At 41.6% G+C, this 27,346-nt stretch overlaps 1 protein-coding gene across 1 annotated transcript in view; it reads left to right on the plus strand.

Annotated features, from left to right (window-relative positions):
* Window positions 1–27,346, plus strand: part of adcy8 (adenylate cyclase 8 (brain)) — a 190,424-nt gene that overhangs the window by 100,477 nt on the left and 62,601 nt on the right. Inside the window, exons 9-10 of the mRNA XM_041241855.1 lie at window positions 1,186–1,275; window positions 15,470–15,642. Of these exons, the coding sequence (XP_041097789.1) occupies window positions 1,186–1,275; window positions 15,470–15,642 (263 nt within the window). The remainder of the gene's footprint in view (window positions 1–1,185; window positions 1,276–15,469; window positions 15,643–27,346) is intronic.

Genomic DNA, 27,346 nt, shown 5'->3' on the forward strand with positions numbered 1-27,346 from the left:
ATCACATCATAGTTACTTGTTAGTGCAGTAGCTTCAAGTTCTAGAATTTTGTTTCTGATACTTCTAGCATTTAGATAAATACATTTAATGGCTATCTTACCTGAGTTGTTGTTCTTGTTTTGATGCGGTCTCCCTTCTGTTTTTTTGTTGATTTCTCCCCCCTTCCTTTCTAGTTTAAATGCTTCTGAACCTGCTTGAGGATCTTTACTCCAAGTAAACTGGTTCCCTTGTTATTTAATTGCAGTCCGTCCCATCTATACAGATAGTTTTCGTTGTAGAATGTGGTCCAGTGATCAAGATAGGTGAAACCTTCCTGTGTGCATCACGTCTTCAGCCATGCGTTTTGATTAATTATTTCCAGCTGTCCATATGGTCCTTTGCAAGGTGCCGGTAGTATACCAGAAAATACTACAGTTATTTTCTGTTTATTGTGTACAACCACTACCATGTTAGTATTGATGACAGTAAGAGATGTTAAACAGCTTGGCTTTGCACTTTCGGCTTGGGAACACATCATGCCCTTCCAGTATGTGTATGTTTTTTCCCTCATGTGATGGCCAGTTATATTCATGTGTTTTATGCAATGATGAAAATGTTACTCCTGTCATCAACATGAGGCGATCAACACAATATTTCTGTTAACCTTTAACCAACCCTTAGAAATGATTTCCTCAAAGCCGTGGTGGGAATTTTTTTTTTTTTTTTTTTTTTGCATTAAACAACACTTTGTTAAGCAGCTCTAATTATTGTCCACCTTTTTCATTTGTGTGCTATATCAAATAAATAACACATCTAGTCAAATGGCCAGGACACCTTTTAAAACCTTATTTTATATAGTTCACTAAATATGTGAAAGTAACTAAATTGGATTTTTATAGATGTGGTAGTATGTATCATTCACCTAACAATTTAACAACTAAGTGAACTGCATATTTTAACAATATGTAGATTGTTATCATGGAGAGTCATTACCACTGCTCTTTAACTATATAAATCCTTCTAACGTTTTACAAAGGGGACATTTTATTGAACCACTTATTCATAAAAATGCAAAGAAAGTAAACCCACAAAGAGGTTAATAAATTTGAGGTTTGTGCTAAAAACATATGCAAAATGTTTCAAAGGAATGCCTTTTCTCGTGCTCACATCTTAATATTGTTTTTTTCTTTTCTTTTTTGTTTACAGCTATGGTGTGATTTTGACAAATCACCCACCTTTAGAAACCAGACTTTCAATGCATCTGCTTCAATTCCAGATATCTGCTTCTACCCAGAGGTATTTACATTTGAACATTTTAGCCAGTTGAAATAATCAGTTGAAATAGCAGAAGACTGATGTGCTTGGCTGATTTTTCTTCAGATGTTTAAAAACTGCTTTTTCTTTGCTGAATTAATCAAAATTAAGTATCAGCTTGGGTAAACTTAGCTCTACATAAATTGAAAGGGACTCTGACACATAGCTCTGTACATCTGGCTTCAAGATGTCTGTTGCCATTCTACACATACTGCTTATGCAGCCATTCATTGGATTCACTCAGGGTACAAGTGTGTCAAGCTCAGGAAATTTAAATCTGATCCACTGTTTCTATAAACATCTCTGAATGGTAACAAGCCCTGCATGAAATAGAGCATTGATCAAATCCCTGCAATGATGGTAAAAATACATTCCTGCCCCCTTTCTTGTGTGTGCTGCATGCCACTTGTACATTTCCTGTAAAGTTTGATTTCCATCCTTTGTAAAAGGATTTTTATCTGATTAAATAAAGGAACTGGTTGATTGATAGTTGCTGTGCTTCAATATGCCTGTTTACATGTTGTTTGTTTCACCTGAATGCGCATGAAACTTGGCAGGGAAAGCTTGTGAAAATGTCCCAAAAAACACTCAGTATTTTACTGTGAAAGTTTCAATTTCTTGTGAGATTCCAGGAAATGCCCGTAAAATCAATGCCAACTTACACATATAAACATGAGTTTCTCGTGAAAATGTTTATTAGCTTTTTCAAGTCCTTTCCTAAAGCTGCAGTAAAAATCAAATGGGAATATGGAAGTTACCACGGTCCAAAGATAGCAAAGGGGAAATTAATGTTTTGTTTGCAGTATTTGACGTGTTGCAAAGATCGAAGATTTACTGTGAACACACATTCACGTGCAGACACCAGGAATGCTTAATCAACAGTAGTATTTTATTAAGTACCCAAATAATAAACAGAAATCAGAAAAGTCAGAAAGTAAATCTTAGTCTGTAAGCACAAAACACAATTCAAAACTCTGACTGCACTCATGCAGGCTAGCAAGCAATTGAAAGTATATGGCAAGTTTACTTTTAAAGAAATTTTTCATACAACAATATGAGGTAGATTACCTATAGTTACTTCATCAAGTTTCACTAAAACTTATTTCACACGCAAAGTGTGCAAACTAAATAATTAACACTTCTATGTGAATGTGTTATGATTAATTTAGTTCCATGAAAGGAAAATGCAACTGCAATTATACTCTATTTTAGCTATACAGCAGACCGAAAATGGTTTGTCTGATAACAGTCATTGTGAGTTTTACGGCCGTCCTCCAGCCTGGCCTCAGTCTCATTGCTTGTGGTGACTCGCTTGCAGCTTGCTTCCTCTTCTTGAGTCCATTTTTAGTCCCAGAGTTGCAGCTTTGATTAGCAGAGTGACAGCACCTTGTTTGGCATTCGATGTGGAGAGCAACATGTTTAATTTTGCTTGGTGTGACCAGGATGACTGTAGTGGTGACATCAGACCCAGAAGAACACAGAACCAAAACACGTAATGGCGGATGAAAACTAAGCTGTGGTGCTCAGTATATTTATTTAACAAAAATAAAGAGTTTAACCAAAAACAAGACACAAAGTATCGTGCTGGTTTTCAGCCAGCCCACCTAGCAATTGTCTACTCTCTTCTATAGACTTGCGTCTCTTCTCTGACACACACAACCCTGAGCGCAGACAGCTTTAGGCTTTTATATGCTGGTCGACTGTCAGCTAGTTAAATAAATTAGTAGCTGATCAGTCACGCATCCTCACAAGGTATTTAAAAATAAAAACAATAACATGGTATACGCCGTCTCGCTCGTCCGGCCAAACAATATATAATAATACTACAATAAAGAATAACAAACAAAGGGGCGGGACACACATGCCCCCCCTTGTGCGCAGCACACATGGCCTTAAAAGGCCACGTCCCCCCCTTAGTCCCCAAAGTCCTGGTTTTTAGTCCCGGCCCAGGAACAGTGGTAGCAACAGGCCAAAGGTGGAGACCATGGTGGCAGGTCTTCCACCCACCCCAACAGCTGTAGTGGCCAGACTGACTGTACACAGGCCGGATCCTCCGGCCAAGGCAGTCCTGGCCGCTGCCTGGCTGTCTGTGGGGGTGGTCTCCTGACCTTCTCCCACTTCTCTGTAGCTGGCAGCTCCTCTTTGTGGGGCTCTGGCCACCAAATTCCCTGCAGAGAAAGTAATGTAGGGGAAGGTGGTCTCCTGACCTTTCCCCCCTTCTACATAGCCAGGAAACTCCCCCTTGAGGGGCTCCGGCCACCAAATTCCCTGCAGCAAAAGTGCTGAGGGGGGAGGTGGTCTACTAACCAAACCCCCCTTCTTCATAGCTGGCAGCTCCCCCTTGTTGGGCTCCCGCCACAGTATTTCCTGCAGAAACACAGGGCTGACAGCAACCCCAGGTGAAGCAGAGCCAACGACTCCAGGCAACGGTAGCAGCAGCGGACCCTCAGGAGGCAACAGCAGCAGCAGACACTCCGGAGGTGATGGCAGCAGCAGCAGCGGACCCTCGGGAGGCGACGGCAGGAATTCACCTTCTGCTGTTGGTGGTGGCGGAGGCAGAGGCAGCTCCTGCTTTTCTGCTTCTGGCAGTGGCAGAGGCGGTGGAGGTGGGAGCAGCGTGTAGTCTCCCCCTGTTGCAGAGGACTGGTGCAGCTCTCCCTCTATTGCAGGAGAATGGTGCGGCTCTCCCTCACTTGCAGGGGACTGGTGTGGCTCTCGCTTTAATTCTGGGAAAGTGGTGCTTGTAGTGCTGTGTCTGTGGCAGCAGCTCCTGGTTTTATTCACTGCATGGTAGGAATGGAGGCAGAGGCAGCTCCTACTCCTCTCCTCGCGAGGGTGGTGGTGAAACCAGCAAGTATTCTCCCGCTGCTGCTGGTGGAGTAACCAGCAGGCATTCTGCCTCTGCTGGTGGTGGTGGAACCAGCAGGCATTCTCCCTCTGCTGGTGGTGGTGGGAACAACATGTAATCCTCCCACAGTGGTGGAGGTGGAACCAGCAGGCATTCACCTTCTGCTGGTGGAGGTGGGAACAGCAGGCACTTTTCCTCCGCTGTTCTCATCCTGGGCTGTGGACATGGGGGCTTCCCTTTCTTGGGCTGCAGACACTCACCGTCCTCCCTCTTGGGCTGTGGACATTCGAGCTCCTGCCCCTCAGACTGTGGAGGCAAAACCAGCAGGCATTCTCCCTCTGCTGGTGGTTACGGAAGAAATGGCTCCTCTCCCTCTGATGCTGGAGATAGCGGGGCTTCCCCCTCTTGCACTGGAGATGGTAGCAATAGCTCCTCTCCCTCTAGTGCTGGAAACAGTAGCGAGGCCCTTCCCAAATCCACAGCCAGGTACTTGAGTACCATGGCTACAATGTCTGGGAGGGATGATGGGTGGTGTTGTTGTTTCTAGGTCTCCCAGCGCTCCCTATCTCGGGCCCAAAGAAGGTTCATCACAGCCAGGAGGGCCTCCTCAATATCCCTGTCAGGATCCGTCAGCCAGTCCCAAATCCCCTCAGAAGAGAGTGGACCAGTCTGCCTCGGAGGATGGTGGTGGAGGTGGGAACAGCTCCCCCTCGGGCGCTGGATGCACATGCTCCACCCTTCTGGGCGCTGGATACACAGGCTCCCCCTACTGAGGCATAGGGCATTCAGGGTCCTCTGTCTCTGGCAATGGAAGGGGTTGGTCTGGATCTATGTGCCCAACCTCACCAACAGCAAAGCACCATTCCTCACCTTTCAGGCAGGTGAGGCAGATTTCCAGCATGGTAGAGACAGCGCAGGACCTGCGACTGGCCCTGCGCTGCTGCTGATGCGTTGTCCTTGCCTGGTCTGACTTGGAGGCTGGGTTTATTCCTCTTCAGACACCATAGGTGACCAGGATGACGTCAGTGGCGACGTCAGATCCGGAAGAACATAGAAACCAAAACACGTAATGGCGGATGAAAACTGAGCTGTGGCGCTCAGTATATTTATTTTACAAAAATAAACAGTTTAACCAAAAACAAGACACAAACAAAAAGGTGCGTTGGCCAAACAAATAAACAAACAAATAGTAAATAAGTATTGTGCTGGTTTTCAGCCAGCCCATCTAGCAATCATCTACTCTCTTCTATAGACTTACGTCTCCCCTCTGACACACACAACCCTGAGCGCAGACAGCTTTAGGCTTTTATATTCTGGCCGAAGGGTTAACTAGCTATTAATTAATTAACTTATTACCCCTCGGCCACAGTCTGCACGAGATTAAATAAGGATGTGTGACTGTCAGCTAGTTAAATATCAGTAGTTGATCAGTCATGCATCCTCACAAGGTATTTAAAAATAAAAACAATAACCTGGCGGACGGCATCTCGCTCGTCTGGCCAAACAATACATACAAATTATAATAATAATAATAATATAATAATAATAATAATAATAATAATAATAATAATAATAATAATAATAAACAAAGGGGCGGGACACTCAGCCACACTTGGATATTTATAGTCTTTTCACTTTGCTAAATAGCCACTTTCATGAGATCATTTGTGTATCTTGCCTTTTTTTAAACTCAGTCCTTTGATGTTTTAATGTCCTTTTTGACTGGGACATCACTAGTTTATGGCTTCCTTGCATCAAAACAATTGTTGTTGCATGTGTTTGAATTATCTGTACATAATTCAACTCGTCACAGTAGGTCACATAGATCAGTATATCTGCAAGTAAGAGGCCCTCTTCTCAAGACACAGCAGTTTGCTCTATTTCTCAAGACACACAGTTTCATTAATAATCCAGTTATATTTCTAATGTAAAGTTCATTTATTATCATATTCAGGGAATATGTCACTGTGACAAGGTAGCTGAGTGGATACAGGTGCAGAGGTGATACAGTGCAGGAATGAAACAGACAAAGACTGTAATCCGGTTTGGAAAAGGTGTTTTTATCCAGGTCTGGTGACCAAATAATAAACCCTGGCAATACACAACAATGTGTAGTGCACGAAAGAAAACAATAACGGGTTGCAGTCCAACAATAAGCACAAATTATCCATCCCACAATAATACCAACACGGTCACCAGTCCTGGGTGCGTGCAGTAGTACTTGTGGTGGGTGATAACAGTTTTATTTTGTGACTAGTGCAGTGTTGTTCTAGCTTTGTGCTGGCCAAAAGCGACAGCTCCGGATACATGTTAGCTGCCTGGTGGTTTACGAACATGACAATTATTAACAACATGAAAACAAACAAAACACTCACGATTTAATTTAAGTTTCACTGGGGTCTCTCACAGTCCTTTTAGTTTCAGAATACAAAACCAAATGAAGGAACAGATTACGATTCTCTGTCCCCTTTTATGCTGTCACACATGAACCCTTGGTAAACAAGTGAAGCTACCTAACAAGTCTCGCCTTCTTCCAGAATGACCGACTTCCCGACCTTGGGAAAGAAATGTCAGGCCAGCCTGTCCAAAGATCTCTATTCTCGCTGCTTAGCACCCTTACAGGTCGGGAGGAAGATTTAAGACCAAGATTCATTGTATTTCTGTCACATATCCCACCATTCAGAGTGGAGCTGAAGGAACACTTGACTGAATCTATCTTTCCAATTACTCCCCCCACCCGGGAAAATTATTCACATTTGGATGGTCTTTCCCTTCACAGTGTACCATGTGGTACATGAAGGGTTGTAATGCCAGATATCACAAAGTTATCCAGGCATTGCTAGCCTTCATTGTGCTTAACCACTTGAGTGGGTTGTAGTCTGTCACAAGATCAAATAAATGTCCCAGCAGGTATTATTGTAAAGAGTGATTAGGCCATTTAGTAGCCAAACACTCCTTTTCAACTATGGAGTAGTTGCGCTCCCGAAGTAGCATCTTTTTGCTCAGATACAGTATCAAGTGTTCTACTCCATCTACCTTTTGGGACAAGACAGCATTCAAGCCCACCTCTGACACTTCGGTGTAGAGGATGAATCTTTTGGTGAAATCAGGTGTGATAAGAGTGGGGGCCTGGCAAGGTTTACGCTTAATAGTATCAAACGCCCCCTGACACTCAGCTGACCATTTAATTGAATTTAGTGAGGTCGACTAAAGGGTTAACAACTGTGTCATACTCGGGGATAAAGCGGCAGTAATAACCGAGCATCGACCAAAGCCACAGGCCTCACCCTTCCATTTCCCATTAAAAATCCCAAATATTAAGTCTCTGTCTTGACAAACGCACATTTTCTCAAGTTAGCCGTCAGCCAGGCTGCTCTTAGAGACAGGCTGTAATCCTAGCCAAATGCTCTCGCCAGGTGGAGCTGTAAATCACCACATCGTCAATAAACACTGCTGCATATTCATGATATGGGCGTAAAACCTGGTTCATCAGACTCTGGAAGGCAGCGGGTGCACCATGTAGTCCAAACGGCATGGTTTTAAAGTGAAACAGACCTTCTGGTGTTGAAAATGTTGTTTTTGCTCTAGAACTGCAGGTTAAGGGGATCTGCCAGTGTCTCTTTGTCAGGTCCAGAGTCGAGTTAGACTTCGACTTTCCCAGTCTATCTAGAAGTTCATTGACCCGAGGCATAGGGTATGCATCGAACTTGACAATAGTGTTTACCTTCTGGAAGTCCACATAGAAGTGATTGGTGCCATATTTTTTGGCCACTATGACAACTGGACTGCAACACTCATCCTGGAAGGCTCAATCACCCCAAGTTTGAGCATTTCCCATAACTCTTTGTGAACGCCACTTCATCGACTTTCCAGGATAGGTAAGGTCCTCATACTGTGACACCTGTGGGAGAGATAATGTCATATTCAACTAAGTTAGTCCTGCCAAGCACGTCAGAAAAAACATAGCTGAAATCCTCAGTAAGCTTACACAGTTCCCGTTGCTGATCTGGAACCAATTGTTCCCCTATTGAAATTATTTTTGTGCTAGGAGTCTGGACAGGGGCCTAAATCATCCTCTAATTGCCTGTGGCTATAAATAAGACATATCTTGCTTGCCGGGGCTTTAATAAATTTTCATGGAAAATTTTCACATTCATTACGATGATCAGGCTATCTAATTTCATAATTCACCTTCCCTATAGCCCGAATCACTTCATATGGTCCCTGCCATTTAGCATACAATTTTGATTCTGTCTCCTGGTCGAAAGGTTCGAATTTATGGTCCTGGCACAGATTGTGCAGGATACAGCAGGCTGTAGTAATTTGGGGAACAAGCACATGGTTCACTTCAGTATGCTTCAGTAGTATCTGCCCCCTCCCTTGCAACAGTCCAAATGCCTGTTCAACGACCACTCAGATTTGGCCCAGTTTATTATTAATAAAGGTCAACCCCCACCTCCTGATGTGTGAAAAGCAGTGTGTGCAACAACACTAAAACAAGGTATTAAAAAAGCAGGTGCTATCCATCAGCAAATCAGATCTTTAATAACCATTTACTTCAAGCGCTATGACCCGTGAATTCTTTCTCGTGAAACTTTGCTCTGTATTTTGGGGACTTTCACAGTTAACAGCATGAGAATTTAAGTGGGCCGCCAGCATGGCTAATTTAAATTTGACCCCCTTCTCCTTTGTTTGCATAGTGTTCAGGGAAAAGTAGGCGTTCCAAAGGGAAATGAGGGGTTTTACATGTAAACACAAAAAGGCACAATGTCCATGTTTATTTCACAAGAAACAGATGTCTCGAGAAAAGTCAAACGCTCATGTAATGTGGCCTAATGAATGAATGGGGGGGAGGTATCACATAAAAGTAAACATGGTTCCTGTAAATGTCTGGTGTTTAGATTATTAATATCAGTATCTTTATCTTCATCTAAAATTCTCAATGCATTTTGGTAAGAAGTGGTAATCCTACTAGAAAAATCTTATTCTAGAGAAATTCTAACAATTTCAACACAATTGGGACTGGAAAAATTGACAATTGTATTGAATTGTATGTATATGTATTGTACATGTGGTTCCCTTTCAAGTACGAAATGTAAACATTACTGAATAGGACATATCTCTTATAGTCAAATTATATCAAAGCTATTCCTTTAAGAGCCCTGTATGCGACAGACATGAACTGTCCCCAGGAGATAAACACGACTGTCGCATAACGGTCAGTGCCTGTGGCAGAGCAGAGCTCTGCCCTTTATAAATTGGCAGTTATGGAGCTAAATTCCCCTACCTGCCTGGGTTTATTGTGTTCAGGTGGCTGGGGTTGATTAGTTGATTAACATAATTAACGATTAATCAATCAGCACCCAGCCACCTGACATAAAAGGAGGCCTCAGCTTCCCATTAGGGAGAGGAGGGAGCTGAGGAAGCAAGCTGGTGTTTGTGCTTGCTGTTTTTTTGGTTTGCTGTTTTGTGTTTTTTTTTTTTGTATTTTCTGATCCAGTGAAGGCATCGCCCAGCCTGGAAACCTTTATTTTTGTAAGTCTTGTTCTGTGTCTTTCTATTTGTGCTTAAATACCTTTGTTTTGGCCCTTGTGCCCTTTTATTTTGTGTTTGTTTATAATAAAAGTATTTTTTTTTTTTGAACTGCAGTCTGTCTCTGGGCTTCTATCCACTACCTGTGTCAGTGTCACCAGTTGTCCACGGTAAAAAGAAAGTCGGACAGACTCCTCCTTAACCTGGACTGAATCAGTTTTGAATCCTCTATTTATATAAGTGAAAAAGACAGAGTAAAAATTTAAACTTTATTAAAACAAAAGCAAAATTTATACATTAAGAAAAAATGCGATCCAAGACTCAAAAATAGGAGTTTCAGGGGAGACAGCGGACAGACAACGTACTTCCGTCCGTCGTGAGAGACCCAGGAAGGGGCCCTAGTCATAAAAGTGTTCAAAAGTGTTAAGGTGGGAACGACGAACAGAGAAGCTCTCAGCTAATATAAAAGAAGGATCGCGAAAAATATATATATCATATATTATATATATATATATATATATATATATATAATATATTATATATATTATATATATATATATATATATAAAAAACATTGTCAATGTAAAAAAACAAGTTAGAAAAATGTAACAGCCGCTTTAAAGTGGTGATATCAAACACAAACACCCAAGTTAGGAGAAGCAACTGGGGCAGCCTTGTCAAGCATCAAGCAAATAGGCACAATTGGAAAGGTGCTGGGGCCCAACATTCACACAAGTGTTGCTTCTAACTAGGTTTCTTTTTTTCATCACTCCACTTTACATTGAAATGCTCTTTATACAACTTCAAGGGTATTGTCACCATTCCCTTATCAGCTCAAAAGTCACATCCGTAACAAAAAACACTGACAATGCACAACCAAAAAAAATGCTCCAACACCCCAGCCCTGGAGATATATATATATATATATATATATATATATATATATATATATATATATATATATATATATAATAATATATATATATATATATATATATATGTATTCCTCGAATTAAACAAGGAACTACAATTTATCAGAGATAAAAGATTTAGACAAGGAAGCTACATGTCACTCCTGTGTACAGTTCCATTCTATGGTATCTACCAAACAAGAAACTGGATATTTTCAAACATAAAATAGAGCATTTCTAGAACAGAACCTTCAGGTTCTCAGCGAAACCTGGTCAGGCATGGATGTAAGTGTAACCCCCCTTGTCTGCTTTAGAATTGAAGTAACAGTAAACTCACGTGTTGGAGTCCACTTAAAACCAATGATCCTCCAGCATAGCCCGAAAGCCTACCATTTCTCTGGGCTATAGTAAAAAATATATAATAAACCCAGTTCTTTTAAAAATGGGAGGACTCCCTGTGCCATCTCTATTGACACAACTGTAGCGCTGCGGTGTGAGTTACTGTAACTCAAATTAAAATCAGGTAGTGAGGTGATGATAATTGTTTAAAGAGGTATATACTGTATTTACATTGTGTAGTTTGTGTCGTGTGTTTTATTTCAATCAATGAACCCAGACCAGGTTGTTTGAGTCCAGTAAGCCAACTATATTTTATTTTGTTCCACCTGATACAGTACCTTGTAAAAAGTATTTGCCCCCTGTCTGATTTTCTGTATTTTTGCATATTTTTCACATTAAATTTGGTCAGATCTTTTTGTGGGTTGTAGTCGTACATAGAGAGAGTCTGAGAGAAAAAATTACACCAAAGTTTGGTGCTTCTTTATTTGTTTGATGCTTCTTTCATCAAACATGCAATCTTCAGGTGTGAAAAAGTTATTGCCCCCATAGTTAATGCAACCCAAATTAAAGGGATAATTAGGGTCAGTTATTTAAATGCTTTGGTTAACAATCAGGCCTGATTTGGGCCAGCCCTGCCCAATATGTATCTGACTAACTTTGGCCCTTACCATCGGAGTGAAGTTGTCAGCACACAGGTTCTAGAGGCACATCATGCTACGATCAAAAGAAATTCCTGATGAAAAAAAGTTGTTAATGCTTATCAGTCTGGTTACAAAGCCATTTCTAATGCTCTGGGGCTCCACCAAACCACAGTTAGAGCCATATTGTCCAAATGGAGAAAGTTTGGGACAGTAGTGAATCTTTCCAGGAGTGACTGTCCTGCCAAATTCTCTCCAAGAGCAAGGCGTAAAATCATCCAGGAAGTCACAAAGAACCCTAGAACAACATCCATGAATCAGCCGACTCTCTCGCCTCAGCTAAGGTCAGTATTCATAACTCCACCATCAGAAAGACACTGAGCAAAAAAAGGGATTCCTGGAAGAGTAGCAAAGTGGAAACCACTGTTCACTAAGAAGAACATGAATGCTCATCTCAAGTTTGCCAAAAAGATCCTCAAGAGTTCTGGAACGATGTTCTACGGACAGATGAGTCAAAAGTGAAATTTTTGGCGAACATGGGCCCCATTATGTTTGGCGAAAACCAAACACTGTATTCTATAAAAAGAACGGTCGAGCATGGTGGTGGTAGTATCATGATTTGGGGATGCTTTGCTGCATCAGGACCTGGACGACTTGCCATCATTGAAGGGACAGTGAATTCTGCTCTGTATCAGAGAATTCTACAAGAGAATGTCAGGCCATCCGTCCATGAGCTCAAGCTGAAGCGCAGATGGGTCATGCAGCAAGACAATGATCCTAAACACACAAGCAAGTCTACACATCAGAATGGTTGAAGAAGAAGAATTTAAAGTTTTGGAATGGCCTAGTCAAAGTCCAGACCTAAACCCCATTGAGATGCTGTGGCAGGACCTGAAACGAGTAGTTTAGCCTTGAAAACCCACAAATGTCACTGAGTTGAAGCAGTTCTGCATGAAGGAGTGGGCCAAAATTCCTCCACAGCGCTGTGAGAGGCTGATCAATAACTACAAGAAGTGTTTGGTTGCAGTTATTGCTGCTAAAGATGGTGTAACCAGTTATTGAGTCTAAGGGGGCAATTACTTTTTCACATGGGGGCACTGGGTGTTGCATAACTTTCTTTAATAAATAAATGAAATAAATATCAAAATTGTGTGTTATATGTTCACTCAGGGTCCCTTTTATCTAATATTCAATTTTAGTTGAAGATCTGATAAGACTCTGTGTCAAAAATATGCAAAAATGCAGAAAATCAGACAGGGGGCAAATACTTTTTCATGGCACTGTATATTTAAAAGACAAAAATATAAATGCCCAGGTACAAGGCAGGCTTAGTACATTAACCCTTAGCGGTCCATTTATTCAGCGCTCGTCAGGCACATCAAGTCCAATTTATTTTCACACGCCTTGTTTATTTTAAACGTGCTGTTTAAAATAAGCCAAGCCCCACCCCTTGTTCACTGTATTCATCACATACCTCTTTATAGACTTGCATACTGATAAATCCTCTCCCTATCACTCATTTTATCAACAAACTCCTCAATAATGTGATCCAAGTCATTATTTTATTACTATAACATCTCAGAAAGCTCTGCAAATATCTGATATTCTTTGAGCCCTGGATGCAGAAGCAGCTACCTCCATTGTTTATGTCTATGTTATCTCTGTAATTTTTTCGGTTTCATTCGGCTCCTACCGGTCTCACTCGGCCCTTGAAAGGTTTTCTCAGCTTTTTCCGTAGAAAAAATTACTACAGACCTGTGCTTTACGTCTTTTTGATGATGTTAGACAGGGTCCGACATTGGACTGGAAAGGGAAAGTGCTGTCAGCTTCATGTTGTTATACTTCTTGTCGTCTCACGTGAATATCAGAGAGCACTGCAGTTCTAAATGTTTCCCTGGCTACACTCTCCCCTGCCTACTGAAAGGCCCTTGATCCGATGTTCCAGGTTTAAACACTGAGGGGCTCTCGGCCACCAACCTGTGTGCCACGGGCCAAATACATGATCTTGAGACTCTCCGGCAATCCTTTCACTCTGCCTCCTGAGCTGGACCATTGGGCTCCCACTGGGTTGGTCCTGGGCTGTTGGGCTGCTGGGCTCCCTTTGGGCTGGTCCTGGGCTGTTGGTCTACCAGAATCCCTCCTGGCAGGTCCTGGTCTGCTGTGCTCCTCCAGGTTGGTCTGCCGGGCTCCCTTAGGGCAGGTTCTCGTCCACTGAGCTCCCTCCGGGCTGGTCTGCCAGGCTCCTTCTCGGCAGGTCCTGGTCCACCGAGCTCCCTCTGCGCTGGTTTCCTGGGCTCCCTCCGGGCAATTCCTTGTCCTCTGAGCTCCCTCCGGCCAGTGTGCTTGGCTCTCTCCGGGCTGGTCTGATTGGCTGGACATATACTGGTCTGGGTGATACATGTCTGTGTCACTGTGGGATGTGTGTTAGCCCAGTGTTGGTCCAACCCACCCGGACTATGGCTTCCTTTGTTTTCCACCCCAGCATCCCCATATAACCTCTGCCTCTGCTCTGACTGCCTATTGATTACCTCTCTATCGCCACTGAGGGCATAAAACTTTGTCCCCAACCCACCGCCTGAGTCTTTGCTTCAGCTTATGTTTCCTCTTGCTCCTCTCCTTCTTAAGTAAAGTCCCCTGTATTGTCTTCTCTCTGAGCCTGAAAGTTACTGCCAGATGACTGACCAGTGTCTCCAATAGGGAGAAACATTAACTGACGGGTTGTCTATACACATACAATGGGAGGTTAGATTGCTTTCCAACAACTATATTGGGCGTTTCCTCCCATCTGTCTCCAAGTTTCCGTTTCCCTCTCTTGCTCTTGTTTGCTACCAGCACCCTGTTTCCTGGGCGTAGAGAAATCCCACTGGCCTGCCGATCATAATTCTGTTTCTGCTGCCGTTTTGCCTGGACCAGGTGTTCCCGAAGGTGGACCACATACTCGTCATGAGCTGTCTCCTTCCTTGAGCACTGGAGTGCCATGAGCCAGGTCATCCTTTAGCCTGGGATGTCTACCAAACATCAAAGAGAATTTAACACACTTTTATTGGGGTAGTTAGCCACACACCTTAATTAGACTTTTGGTGTTAAATGCTGAGGTTACTCCGTTAACCTTGCAGCAGAAACACTGCATGAGGGCTCTCCGTCACTCTACTTTGGACCATATGCCATGGGCCACTGTCATGGATGGCTTGGTGGGTGACGTTAGACCAGTAAGTAGACACAGGCTCAGTACTGCATGGTGAGACGCAAATGCGTTCTTTCTTTATTAAACAAATAAAACACTAAACACGAAACAAAAGGCACGTTGGCCAAAACAAATAATAAATAACTAATAATAAACTCAGACAAACAAAACAAGTACCGTGGTGGTGCACATCCAGTGCCAGGGCTGGCGTAAGAGGTGCAAGGGACATGGACATGACTGCACCCGGGCCCAGCCTTTAGGGGGGCCCAGTCCAGAGCCAATTTCCTTTTTTCTGCCCAAATGAGCTATGTTTTGAGATGTTTTCATACTAATTTTTGTATAACATTAATTTAGAAATCTAATTGATGCCTATGATTAATCTGTTTTGTGACCTAATTTGAAGCTATTAATATGTTTCAATAGTAATTAAATCGACTTATTAATCAAATTGATTAATCTTGTTAAATAATTGATGTATTACAATATTTGGATATACAGTACTGTTACTTCATTGATTACTGTGTTGTTTACAGTCAGCTTAATAATGATAGAATATGTTTTGTTGGAAAAAAATGTTTTTGACAGATTCAAATGTTGCTGCTGATGTATTTATTTTCAAAGGGATTTCTTTAGTTGTGCTGCAGCTGTGGTACAAACTTCAGGTCCTTCAAAAATACAAAAGGATACATTAATACAAATGTATTTTATTTCTTCTTGTTTCCAGTACTTTGTCTTCACTGGTATCCTGGCTATGGTGACCTGTGCTGTGTTTCTTCGCCTCAACTCAGTCCTGAAGCTGGCAGTACTGCTTACTATGATAACCATCTATTCACTGCTGACCGAGACTATTTACACCTCGCTCTTTGTGCGCTATGACAATTTCCACCACAATGCAGAGTAAGTAAACAAACAACTTGTCATTCCAGCTATCTCACAGCTTAATCACAAACAACATACTTTTGTTGGTACACAGACCAGATGTAAGCCATTGGCCATTGTGCCTCTGCAGGACAGACTAAGAAACTTTCGGCACGGTAAAAGTGATTGTATCTGTATCTGGTACTACATTAGGTTAAATGAAGTTCAGTTTCCATGCCATTAAATTGTTACGCTTGCACTTTCTAGAAGGTTCTTTTGGGTAAAGTATATTACTGCCTGAAACATGTTAGGCAATAAGGGAAGCAGCTGGTTAGGCTATTAGGCTTCCAAGCCAAAATGGCAGGGAAGCCTATTTTTATTGTTAAGATTTTTATTATTATTATTATTATTAGTCTTCCCAGCCAGAATGGCTGGGAAGCCTATTGTTATTGCTGGGAATATTATCATTTTGTTTCCTTCCGAGAAATTAAAAGTTGCATAAAATCAACACTGTTTCCCGAAAAGTTACGAGACTTGGTACGGTGGTAGAGGCCTCTGGGAAGTGTGTCACGGCAAAAAAAAGGTCATAGGTCACATGGTTTGGCAGCCATATTGGATTATTTTAAGAATTATTTTTCTCCGAAACTGCTTATCGCAGAGATGTGCAAGTAGACTACCCTCATGGCCTCCATTTACGGTTGTTCAAGAGAAGTTGATTGGCGGCCATATTGGATTTGTTAAAAATATAAAAATGTTTTATTCTGAAACCCTTATGCCGATTGAAGCGAAACTTTGAATACATAGCCTTGGCAAGGTTGTCTATCAAGTTCTGCTACATGAAAAAAACTTAAATTTCAGCTAAGGTCAATTTGCACATATTTGCATATATTGTAGTATTTATCTAAGGTAGAATGTTGTAGACTCACGAGCAGTGGAGGCCTATGGGAATTAATGTATGCTCTATTAAAAAATGACCTGACATTAAGGTCAAATGTAAAACTAACTCCTCAAAGAGTGCAATTAGGGTAATGGTTACTATGGAACACATATATAAGAACCCACATATGTGCTATCAAACAATGTCTCTTGTCACAAAGACGGCCAGAGTGGGGGACGTCAGACCAGAAATAGGAACCAGGAAATAAACGACAGAGAGGTGGAGTTTGGTGGAGCTGAGAGAATGGTCTTGTCTAGCATTTAATGAATTAACAGAACAGTAAATAAAAAGGTTGTAGCAAACAAAAACACAGGACACGGCACCTCTGACCTTTCCTTAAAGGTGAAATGAAAAACTGGCTTATAACTCCTTAGTCATGATTATTATGGAACAAGAATGTCTTGGCAGCTGTCAAGTTGCTTGCACCTTCTAGTTGTTAACTTCTTGTTTTGTTTGTCTGCAAGGACAACAGTTTTGAATTGGATGCAAGCGGTGATAGGGAACCAGTGCAGAGAGCAGAGCAGCACTGTAGCATGGGAGAAACAAGGAAGGGAAAAGACAAGACAAGCAGCAAAGTTTTGGATGAGCTGGAGCAGAGGGAGGAAGTTTGGTCAGGAGGGAGTTGGGCCTGAACTAGGAGCTACGTGGAGTAATCGGTGAGAAAGGGGCAAATTCTGCATATGTTTCTGAGGAAGAAGCGACAGGAGCAGACCAGAGTCGAGATGTGCTGCGAGTTGGAGAGGGAGGGGTCAAGGTGACACCAAGGTTCTTTGAGAGATAAGCGGTGGGGGAGGACGAGGGGGGAGAAAAGAAGGAATGATTTCAAGAGGTTGAGTTTAAGATGATGCAAGTACATCCAGAGGAGATGGCCGAGAAAGATAGAGATACAGGATGTCAGGCTCAGAAGTATGAAACAAGAAGAAGATCTGGGCAGCATCAGCATAGAAGTGATAAGAGAATGCATGGGAGGAGAACCCAGGGACCAGGTGTAAGGTGAGCAAGAGGCAGAGGGTGAGCCATGCCAGGATGCCCTGTATGTGCGCTTGGAGAATTAGGAAAACCAGGCAAGAGCAGTGCTGGAGGGTCCCAGGTTAGCAAGGGAGGACAAGAGAAAAGAGGGTTCAACTGTGTCAAAGGCAGCAGATAGTTGAGGAGAATTAGGACAGAGGAGAGGGAGGTGACATGAGCAGAGAGTAGAGAATTTGTGATGGAGAGCAGAGCAGTTTCAGTGGAGTGTGCTGGGCAAAAGCCAGATCAAGCAGGGAATGTGTTGACAGGAAAAGAGAGCTGTCAGTATACCGCTTGCTCGAAGGTTTTAGAGAGGAACGGGTGGAAGGAGACAGGGCAGTAGTGTTGGAGGGATGACAGATCTGGGGGGGGGGGTAGGACAGGGTGATGCAGGCATGCTTGAAGTCAGAGGGGAAGCAGCCAGAGAGCAGAGAGGTGTTTAGGAGAGAGGAAATAAAAGGGAGTAGAGCAGGGGCACCAGCCTGGAAGTGAGTGGGAAGGAAGGTTCATAGCTCTGGATCATGGAGCAGAGATCGGAGTCTGAGAGGGGAGATAAGGAGGAGGAGGAAAGGTAGGATAGTCAGGGTTGCAGAGTGTTATGGGGAGAGTGAGCAGAGGATAGGGAATGGGTTAGAAAGGAGGTGAGGTAGTGAAGAGTTTGCGGATGTCTGTGATTTTGGAGGAAGAGGCAAAGTCATCAGCCAAGATGGAGGAGGGTGGAAGAGGGGGGGATGGCTAAGGAAGGAAGAGGTAGAGAAAAGTTTATGGGAATTGTTGACAGAAGACTGAATGGTAGAGTGGAAGTAGAAGCATTTGGCAGAGATTAGTGTAGAAGAGAAGGAAGTGAAGACCAATTTAAAACCCACTTGGGTATGAAGTAGCACCACCTGATAACATAGATGTCATACAAACAGAAGTTAATAGTAAAGTGTGAGGTTGAGGTAAAGCAGAAGAGAAAGCCCTGCAGTGATGTGGGTCAAGTTTAACCAGTGGGACACTGGATTCTAACCCTAACAATAAATAGACACCCATAATTTATATTCACTGCATGATATATATGCAAGGTGGAGTTAGCTTTTAAGGGCTCAGTCCCACTCTTTAGTGTTGAAATTTGTTGCTAAATTCCAGCAAGCTACATTTTAAAACAAAAAACGAGAATTAGGTAAAGAAATCATTTAAGAAATCTTTGTCAATGCTATCTTTATTATGCCTTCTACTTACATAAGTTCCATAAAATCTTATGATTGAATGCTTAAAGGCAATGAGTGAAATATAAAAGTATGTTTTAAAAAGTAACTATGTTTCAATTTATAGAACTTCTTGTGTATGCAAGGCACAGTGAAATCTTATCATCCAATATCCCTAAGCATGAAGTGGGACCTGACTAATGTCAAATAGTAGCACAATAGTAGTACCTTGCTGATGGATTAAAACAGCAGGAAAGAGCAGCATAATCAATAGCCTGTGTACAGCTGATGCAATTTGGAAATGTATTTAAAAGTTATTGTGCCACTAAGCATATCATTAATTTAACCCAAAAAGGTTGATACTTACCTATAGCTACTAAACGTCCCGGTGCTGCTGGGACAGTCCAGTGTCAGAAAGGCTGTCCCAGTTTCCCAAAGTATTTTCAAAAATCGTGATTTTGTCCCAGTTTAAATTTTGGTCCCGGGTGCAGGCTGGGCTAATGGGATTATTTTCCCAGCGGAGGCAGTAGCGTAGTTTGGTGTGAATTTAGGGGTTTTAGGGGCTTTATGGGCTTTAGGGGTTTTAGGGGCTTTATGGGCTTTAGGGGGTTTAGGGGCTTTAGGGTTTTTAGGGGCTTTAGGGGTTTTAGGGACTTTAGGGATTTTAGGGGTTTTATGGGCTTTAGGGGTTTTAGGGGTTTTAGGGGTTTACCCCCCCCCCCCTCTGAAATTCATTATTCTACAATATGGAAGAGAAAAAAATCTCAGCCACCTGCGACACTGTAAACCTCCGTCCCAAACAATATAAGCTCTGACTCGTTGTTTGCATCACTGCCCACCTAAAGCACACAAAAAAAAGAATAAATCTGTCAAACACATATCTAGTTGTGATTGAGCAGAGTTCTGTCATTTTCACACCAGATTCAGCCTTCAACTCCTTTGATTATACTGTTCAAAGTGACGTATGATGAGACGAAGTCAAAGATTAATATTGAAATGATGGCCCCAGCTAATACTAACATTATGGGAAAAGTTTAGTTTCAATTTATAATAATCAGTGATTTTTTTTTAATATGTCCTACTGCCTTTAAACCAGTGGTTTTCAACCTTTTCATCTCAAGTACCAGTGTTTCCAGCACTGACCACCTAGTGTACCGTAGCTATGCGCAATCTAAAGCTTCATTCGTACAGGATTAAAAATCACCACATAAACTGGCAGTTTCAGAATGTTTACCAACATCAATTAAATTTAATCCTATGTGAACCGTCCATTTCTTTTCATTCCAGATAATTTTCTGACAGGTCCTCTGATTATTTTACAGGACATCAGGATTTCTGTAAAATTTCAAACTCAAGCATCCTGTGCCTTTTTACTCCCATGCGAATCAACCATGTCAGTGTTATGTTACAATTAATACAGCATTTCCAGGGTATTCGCCTCAAAGTAATACCAGCCTTTGCAATAAACCATAATACAGTAGACTCCCATTATTGCTAATAATTTGTGTTTCAATAATCCATGCGGTTTAATACTGTACATTATCGAAATGTATTTGGGTGCTTATTAGTGCGGAAGTCATCGTATCTGTGCGGAAGCAGATGGCCATCTTAATTTAATTCAATTAAATTGAGTACAGTATAGTACCTGCCAATGCACAGTAGTGTATTAGAGTTACTGAAAGCAGTGACAAGCGAGCAGAAAGCAGATTTAAGTCTTAGCCTGCCAGTCTGAATATGAAGAGCAGTTACCACAGTTAAAGACTCAAGATCAGTGACTTTTTTAAACCAGCTTTCTCTGCCTCTGAACAATGCTGATTATGTATAGTATATATTTTGACCAGTTAGGACATTATATTTTATTTGTATTATTGCATTTTTCGAGTTTTCAAATAATAGCTTACGGATTTCCCAAACAGTGAACTCACTTTCGGCCAGTCTGTGTTTTTCACTAATTTGGGCTCAAATCGGTCCCAATCTGCACGGATTAACAGGACTCTACTGTATAATATTACATTTGGTACAATCTGTCCTGAGATTCTACAATTCAGTAAAATACAACAATTGGGCATAACCAAATTAAGTACTGCCGAAAATACAAAACATAATTAGAGACTTAAAAAATTAATGCATTTAACGGTGCATTTGAAGATATGTATGGAAATACATATCACTCATAGGACAAAATGGTTACTGTCGTCTTTGGAAAAAGAATGTACAATGAAATTAGTTATTTAAACCCAGTTCACTGTTTACAAATCATTTTCTGAAGTCCAAACAGCCATTAACAGAAAAAGCTTCAAGGTGCACCGATAGAGTAGAGCAGGATCAACAATAGGATGATTTCTTGAATATAACATTCACATTGCATAGACTACATAAGAAACCACATGTCCTGGAAATTACAGTAGTTCCTCTCTAATACTGAAAAAATCCAGCTGTTATACTGACACCAGAGACAGGATGAAAATAAACAGAACAGATACAAGTAGCCTACTAAATCATTAAAATGACATGATTTAAAGAGGGCATATAAACTCAGTAGACTTTAAACTCACTCTTCAGTGTTTAAACAGTGGTTCAAAACACAAGATGTGGACTAATAATTACAATTCTGAATATGAAGTCTAATTGCTTTTGCAAAGGACGTTTTACTCATACAAACAGAGAATAAAAGTAGAAGGCTATGGACCCTATTCAGCAACATTTCCAAAGCCCCAATGCAATCGCAAAACACTTTCACGAACAGTTACACACCTGAATCAGGCGCACATGTGGGCAAACAGACTTTGCCCACATATGTGATTTAGCAACACAAGTTTTTGTGCCCACTCTGCAAGTTAGCATCAGCGCTTGACATGGTCTGAACTTGGGGAGTGTCCTCATTTAAATACAAATATAATGATTTAGCAAACCATCAAGGCGTTAGCGTTTGCGTTTCAGTAGACATGTGAGAACCAGGTCTAAACTGAGCGCAAATTACACGGTCAGTTAGAACCACCTGTGAAATTGCCAGGGAAGCAGGCAAAGAAAAGGAATTAATATGATATTGGATTACTGTGATACTTTGTACTGTGATTTTGTAACAATTGTAAGTCGTCCTGGATAAGGACGTCTGCTAAGAAATTAATAATAATAATAATAATAATAATAATAATAATAATAATAATAATAATAATAATAATAATAATAATAATAATAATTTCTACATGGCCAGACAAAGAGTAGAGGAGGAGATGTCCCCAGATATTTAAAGATCTTTTCTGTCTAACACATAATGTATGCAGCAATTTCGCCTCAACAGACAAACAGTCACTGACATCTGCCAACTGCTTCAGGCTGACATGGAAGGAGACATGCAGCAAGCACATTGTTTGTCACTAGCACTAAAGTACACACACCAACACAGAGTAAGCACTTTTACGTAAATCGTAAGGGGACCTACTCTGTCAACATGCAAGTAGTGTGTGATCTGTGATGCAAGCAACTACATCACAGATGTGAATGCAAACTATCGTTGAGCACTATAAATTGAATAAATTGAGCACTATAAATATGTGTTTGATTTATGTTATTTTTTTAAACCGCACATCTCATCTCATTGGACTTCTGTATACACATTCTTTGTGGAAAATTACATTTCAATAGAAAGAGATTCCAGTTTTACCCATTCCCACCCATCAACTCACCATGTGTCCCGGTTAAGCCTCCCAGAAATCTGGTAGCTAGATACTTACCGAAAGTTGAGTAGTATTTTTTTTTTTTTTTTTTTAATCTCATGATGCATAAGGGATTAAAAAATGACACATCTCCACACACTTTTCTGTAAATTGGCTGTCCACACAAAACTGATTATTGCCAGATGGCATTTTTGATTATGATTTGAATGACTTTGATAGTATTGTCAGCAGGCAATAATTTGGCAGGTGCTGCACAAATTACTGAGTAGTACTGATTTTACTTCACTGATACCACCTTTTGGTATTGAAAGAATATTGACATCCACGTTAGTTGAAATGTTTGCATTTCAGTGTCGATTGTGAAATAGTCAATAGGCACAATAAATAAAAAAATGTGGTTGCATTGAATTTGGCTTATGGCAAAATAGATTGGTATTTATTGAAATTGGCTAAAATAATTAAGCAAGTTGTATTGGATAAATCTAGACTAAAAGCAGTGGCTGCTCTGGTCGTGTTGACGCATTCTTTTCATCTTGAAAAATAAAACATGAAGTTTGAACTCTTATCTGACCCCACTCTCTCTTTCTGTTTTAGCAATCAGACATTTAAGAAATCAATCAAACATTCCAACATTATAGCAATTTCATGGTCAGTCAACCCAACTTTTCTGCTTCATTGAAGCAAGAATGTATCTTTCCCATCTAGGGCTTTGTCATTCATTCCTGGAGATGTGATTTTTGTTTTTGTCAGGAGCTGCTCTTCACATGTGGATTTGCATTTGAGAAAAGCATTCATAGCAAACTACAACAAAGGACATGGCTACATAACAGAATAAAAAAATATGGAATACAAAAATCACCAATCAGAGTAATAATCAAGAAGTACCACAGAACAAATTAAATTGAAACGCTTAAGATTTGATTTCCATTACATGAGAGTAGACATAAACTAAGATGTAGCTTTACATTAAACTAATGTGATCCATCTGCATCTCCATCCATTTGCATTGCTTTCCATCTGGTGATGTATATATCCTTCTGTCTGGTGTTGATTGCTGAAGTGTAATATTGGCTCCAGGGGTCAGCTTATTTTGCCTCTCCAGCGCATCAGCACACACAATGGCTGCGATGCTGGCTCCGGGGATCAACCACAGTCAACCACATGACAACCGCCTGGATACGGTTGTAAGGTACATCTCTGGGGTCTTCAGATGGGCACCTTCCATCCTTGGTGTTATGTCTACTAGCTCACGACACCTGAAGAGGGCAGAACAGTGATTCTGATGTCCCAGCATGACCCCCCTCCGTTCCCAAGTCAACTCAGCCCAGCTTACTTACCCATACATCAGCGTTGCTTTCTTCCTATTGTGCTTGACCACAGCCAGTTGCTGGTCCTTTCTGCTGCTTCAGATAAGTTCTTCATTGTGCGACGCAACTCTTGGCTACTGAACCTGACATTTCTGAGAAACCGGGTTGTAGAATGTGCCACAAATCCTCAACAACCCATCACCACTAGGTAAACCCGGACTCTCCATCCTCGCTGTTCTACTTCAGCAGCTAGTTGAGCATACTGAAGTTTCTTCCTCTCATACGCCTCATCCACAGCATCCTCCCATGGCACTGTTAACTCTACCATATGAACAAGGCCTGCTGATCCAGACCACAAGAGACTGTCTGGTCAAAGGTTAGTGGTGGCAATCTCAGGTGGAAAAATAAGCCATTGACCAAAATCTGCCAGCATTTTCCAGTCTCTAGCAGCTTCCAGTTGTCCTGGGCGAGCCTTGGTTTTAACATCTTTTTTTGGTGGTTGCTCTCCTGGATGGAGGAATATTATCTTTTGTGTGTAATGATTTGATGGAACTGGTGGCAACTTATTGGTCAGGTTACTCATGTCTTTCAATGCTAAGGCTAAACAGTGTAGCACCTGGTCATGGCATCAAGTAAACCACACTTGGCTAAGACCCACTTTACATCCTGTCAAAACAGAAGTGGATGTCCGAAGAAAATTACGGGTACAGTAGGTAGGAGAATCATCCGAGCAGCTACAAATATCTAAAATTTGGCAAGTATGAACAGAATTTTGAAGCATTATTCAACAAAATGATCTGGTCCAATGAGACTAAAATAGAACTTTTCAACAAAAAATGGACCAAAGTGTGTTTGGAGAAAAAAGGGAATGTGTGCAGTTAAACATGGAGGTGGTTTTTATCATGATATAGAGTTTTAACAGTTCAGAGGCTACAGACTCCAACTTGATTGAAGATTGAATGCTAATGACCCAAAGCTAACAAAATTGACTTCATTTTTGACTTGTACTATTACTTGGATCTGTTGTTGTGGACAGGCAAAGAGTGATACATTTTGTGATAAATTAGGTGTTCAATTTGTTAGCATTTTTTCACATTGTATATGTACTTTTGCAGACAAAATATTTGGGCATTTAAAAGAAATGAGAAAAACCACAAAGGAGGTGATTCTATAATTTATTTCTATTTAAAGATATAAATTAAAGTAGGGATTCAGCTTTATAATAAAACAACAAATTATTGCACAACATGCATACAATGAAAAATAACATGCAAAAACTAATTTCATACTTTGACAAAAGTATTTGGGCACCCTTACATTAGTATTTGTTTGCCCACCATTTGCTTCCTTTACAGCTTCCAGTCTTTTTTATGTATTTTGAAACCAGTTCCTGACATGTTTCTGGAAATATTATTGCCCATTCTTCAACACATACAGCTTTCAGTTCTACAATCGACTTTGGTTTCCTTTTTGCAACAGCAGCCTCAAGTCAATCCACAACATATTGATGGGATTCAAAGCTGGGGACTGAGATAGCCAATCCATAACTGTAATCTTCCTTTTTCAGAAATTCCTTTGTAAACTTTTTAGAATGCTTACAGTCATTATCTTGCTGGAATACAAACTTCTGTCCAGTAAGCCTTATAGCACTGGGTAACAAATGAGAGTGCACATTTTGTTTGCTATATTGCAGCATTCATTAATCCTTCTACAACACAAAGGTCACCAGTACCGGAGGAAGAAAAACAAGCCCATACAATCACACAACCTCCACCATGTTTCCCACTGGGCATGATAAACTTTTCTTTAAATTCTTCTCATCTCTTCCTCTTAACATATTATTGCTTTCTTGCTGAAAAAAGTTTTGTATTTGTCTGCTCATAAAATTTGGTTGAAGAAATCATCAGGCTTCTTCAAGTATTCAATGGAAAACAACAACCACTTCCTTTGTGTATTGTTATTAACAAAGTTTTGCATCTTGGTTTTCACCCATGGACATTCATCTTGTTAAGATGTTGAATTGTTCGCACATGAATTTCTTGACCATGATCTCTCAATTCTTGTGTCAAATATTTTGCAGTAATCCAAGGATTTTGCCAGGGTGCTAGAACGATTCTTCTTTCAGATTTTGCAGAAATCTTTCTTAGTCTTTGTTCCAAAGTGCCCGCCCCTGTGTGTATTTTCTGTTATATGTTGTAAGTAGTGTGTTAAATGTTGGTGTATAGGCATTGGTACATGGAATGTAAACAGGTCTGTGTTTCACGAATGTTTAAAAATGTATAATTGTATTTAGGCATGGGATTGTACATCACTTCATGTGCATTTAAAGTATTTAATATGTGAGCACGAGATTGCACATAATTAATTCACGTGCTCGGATTCAAGTGAATAATTAATTGGTAATTGAGTCTCAGCACAACAGTATATATAGATGCACATTTTATTCACTCAAGGTTGTTGGGTGTTCGGTGAGTAGGGAACGGGAGAGAGGAGGAGAAACCAAGTAGGAGTTTGATTTCAATTGCTATTACATGCTGGTGGGACCAGCACAATATTGTTTATTTAAACTCATCATGTTTGTTAGTGTGTCTATCTGCTCACCGTTTGTTAAGTGTTAGTCCACTTTAGTTTGTCTATTTATTTTGGTGTAAAGTGCCGTGTCCTGTCTTCTGTTTGTTTAAACATTTCATTTTCAATAAACCGGCGCAAGCAAGCGTCTTCATCATTTCACCTCATCTGTCCTGTCTCTGTGCATTCATTTCCTGGTTATGACGTCACAAGACGTCTGGCAGTCCTCAGCAGCCCTTGCATAGATTGCTGAGGGAAGCACGGGGAAGAATCGCCCGGCCGCAGTGGCCGAGAAGAGGGCCAACACCCGCACCCCAGCTTGTTCTGACTCCCTGTTTCGCTTCACTCAAGGATGCCTGCCTCGCTTCGCCCAAGGACGCATGTCTCAGTTCACCCAAGGATGCCTGCCTCGCTTCGCCCAAGGATGCCTGCCTCGCATTGCCTGGGGTTGCCTGTCGCTCTGCATCGCCTGGGGTTGCCAGCTGCTCGGCATCGCCTGGGTTCGCTGGAACTGCTTCGCCTGAGGTTGCAGTCGTCTCTGCTTGGCTGCAGGGGTCAGTGTGGCCGGAGCCCCACCAGAGGGAGCTGCCGGCTATGAAAAAGGGGAGAGAGGTCAGGAGACCACCTTTACCTGTAGCAATTTCACTGCAGGAGTTCTGGGGGCTGGAGTCCCCGCAGAGGGAGCTGCCGGCTATAAAGGGGGGAGAGGTCAGGAGACCACCTTCCCCCGCAGCAGTTTCGCTGCCAGAGATCTTGGGGAAGGTCTAGAGACCACCAACCCCAGCAGCAGTTTCACTGCCGGAGATAGCGAGGGAGGTCAGGAGACCTGCTCCCACTGGAGCACTTTCTCTGCCAGAAGTACTGTGGTCAGAGTCCCACCAAGGGGAGCTGCCAGCTACAAAGAAGGGGGGAGGTCGGGAGACCACCCGCCAAGCAGCTTTTCCGCTGCCAGGACTACCCCGGCTGGAGGAGCCAGACTGGGGACTATTAATGTCTCTGCTGACGGCATTTCCGCTGTCAGCTGGGAAGCTGCCGGCATTGTCACCAGCAGCAGAAGAG

This window comes from Polyodon spathula, chromosome 3 (assembly GCF_017654505.1).
Source record: "Polyodon spathula isolate WHYD16114869_AA chromosome 3, ASM1765450v1, whole genome shotgun sequence".
NCBI classification, from domain to species: domain Eukaryota; kingdom Metazoa; phylum Chordata; class Actinopteri; order Acipenseriformes; family Polyodontidae; genus Polyodon; species Polyodon spathula.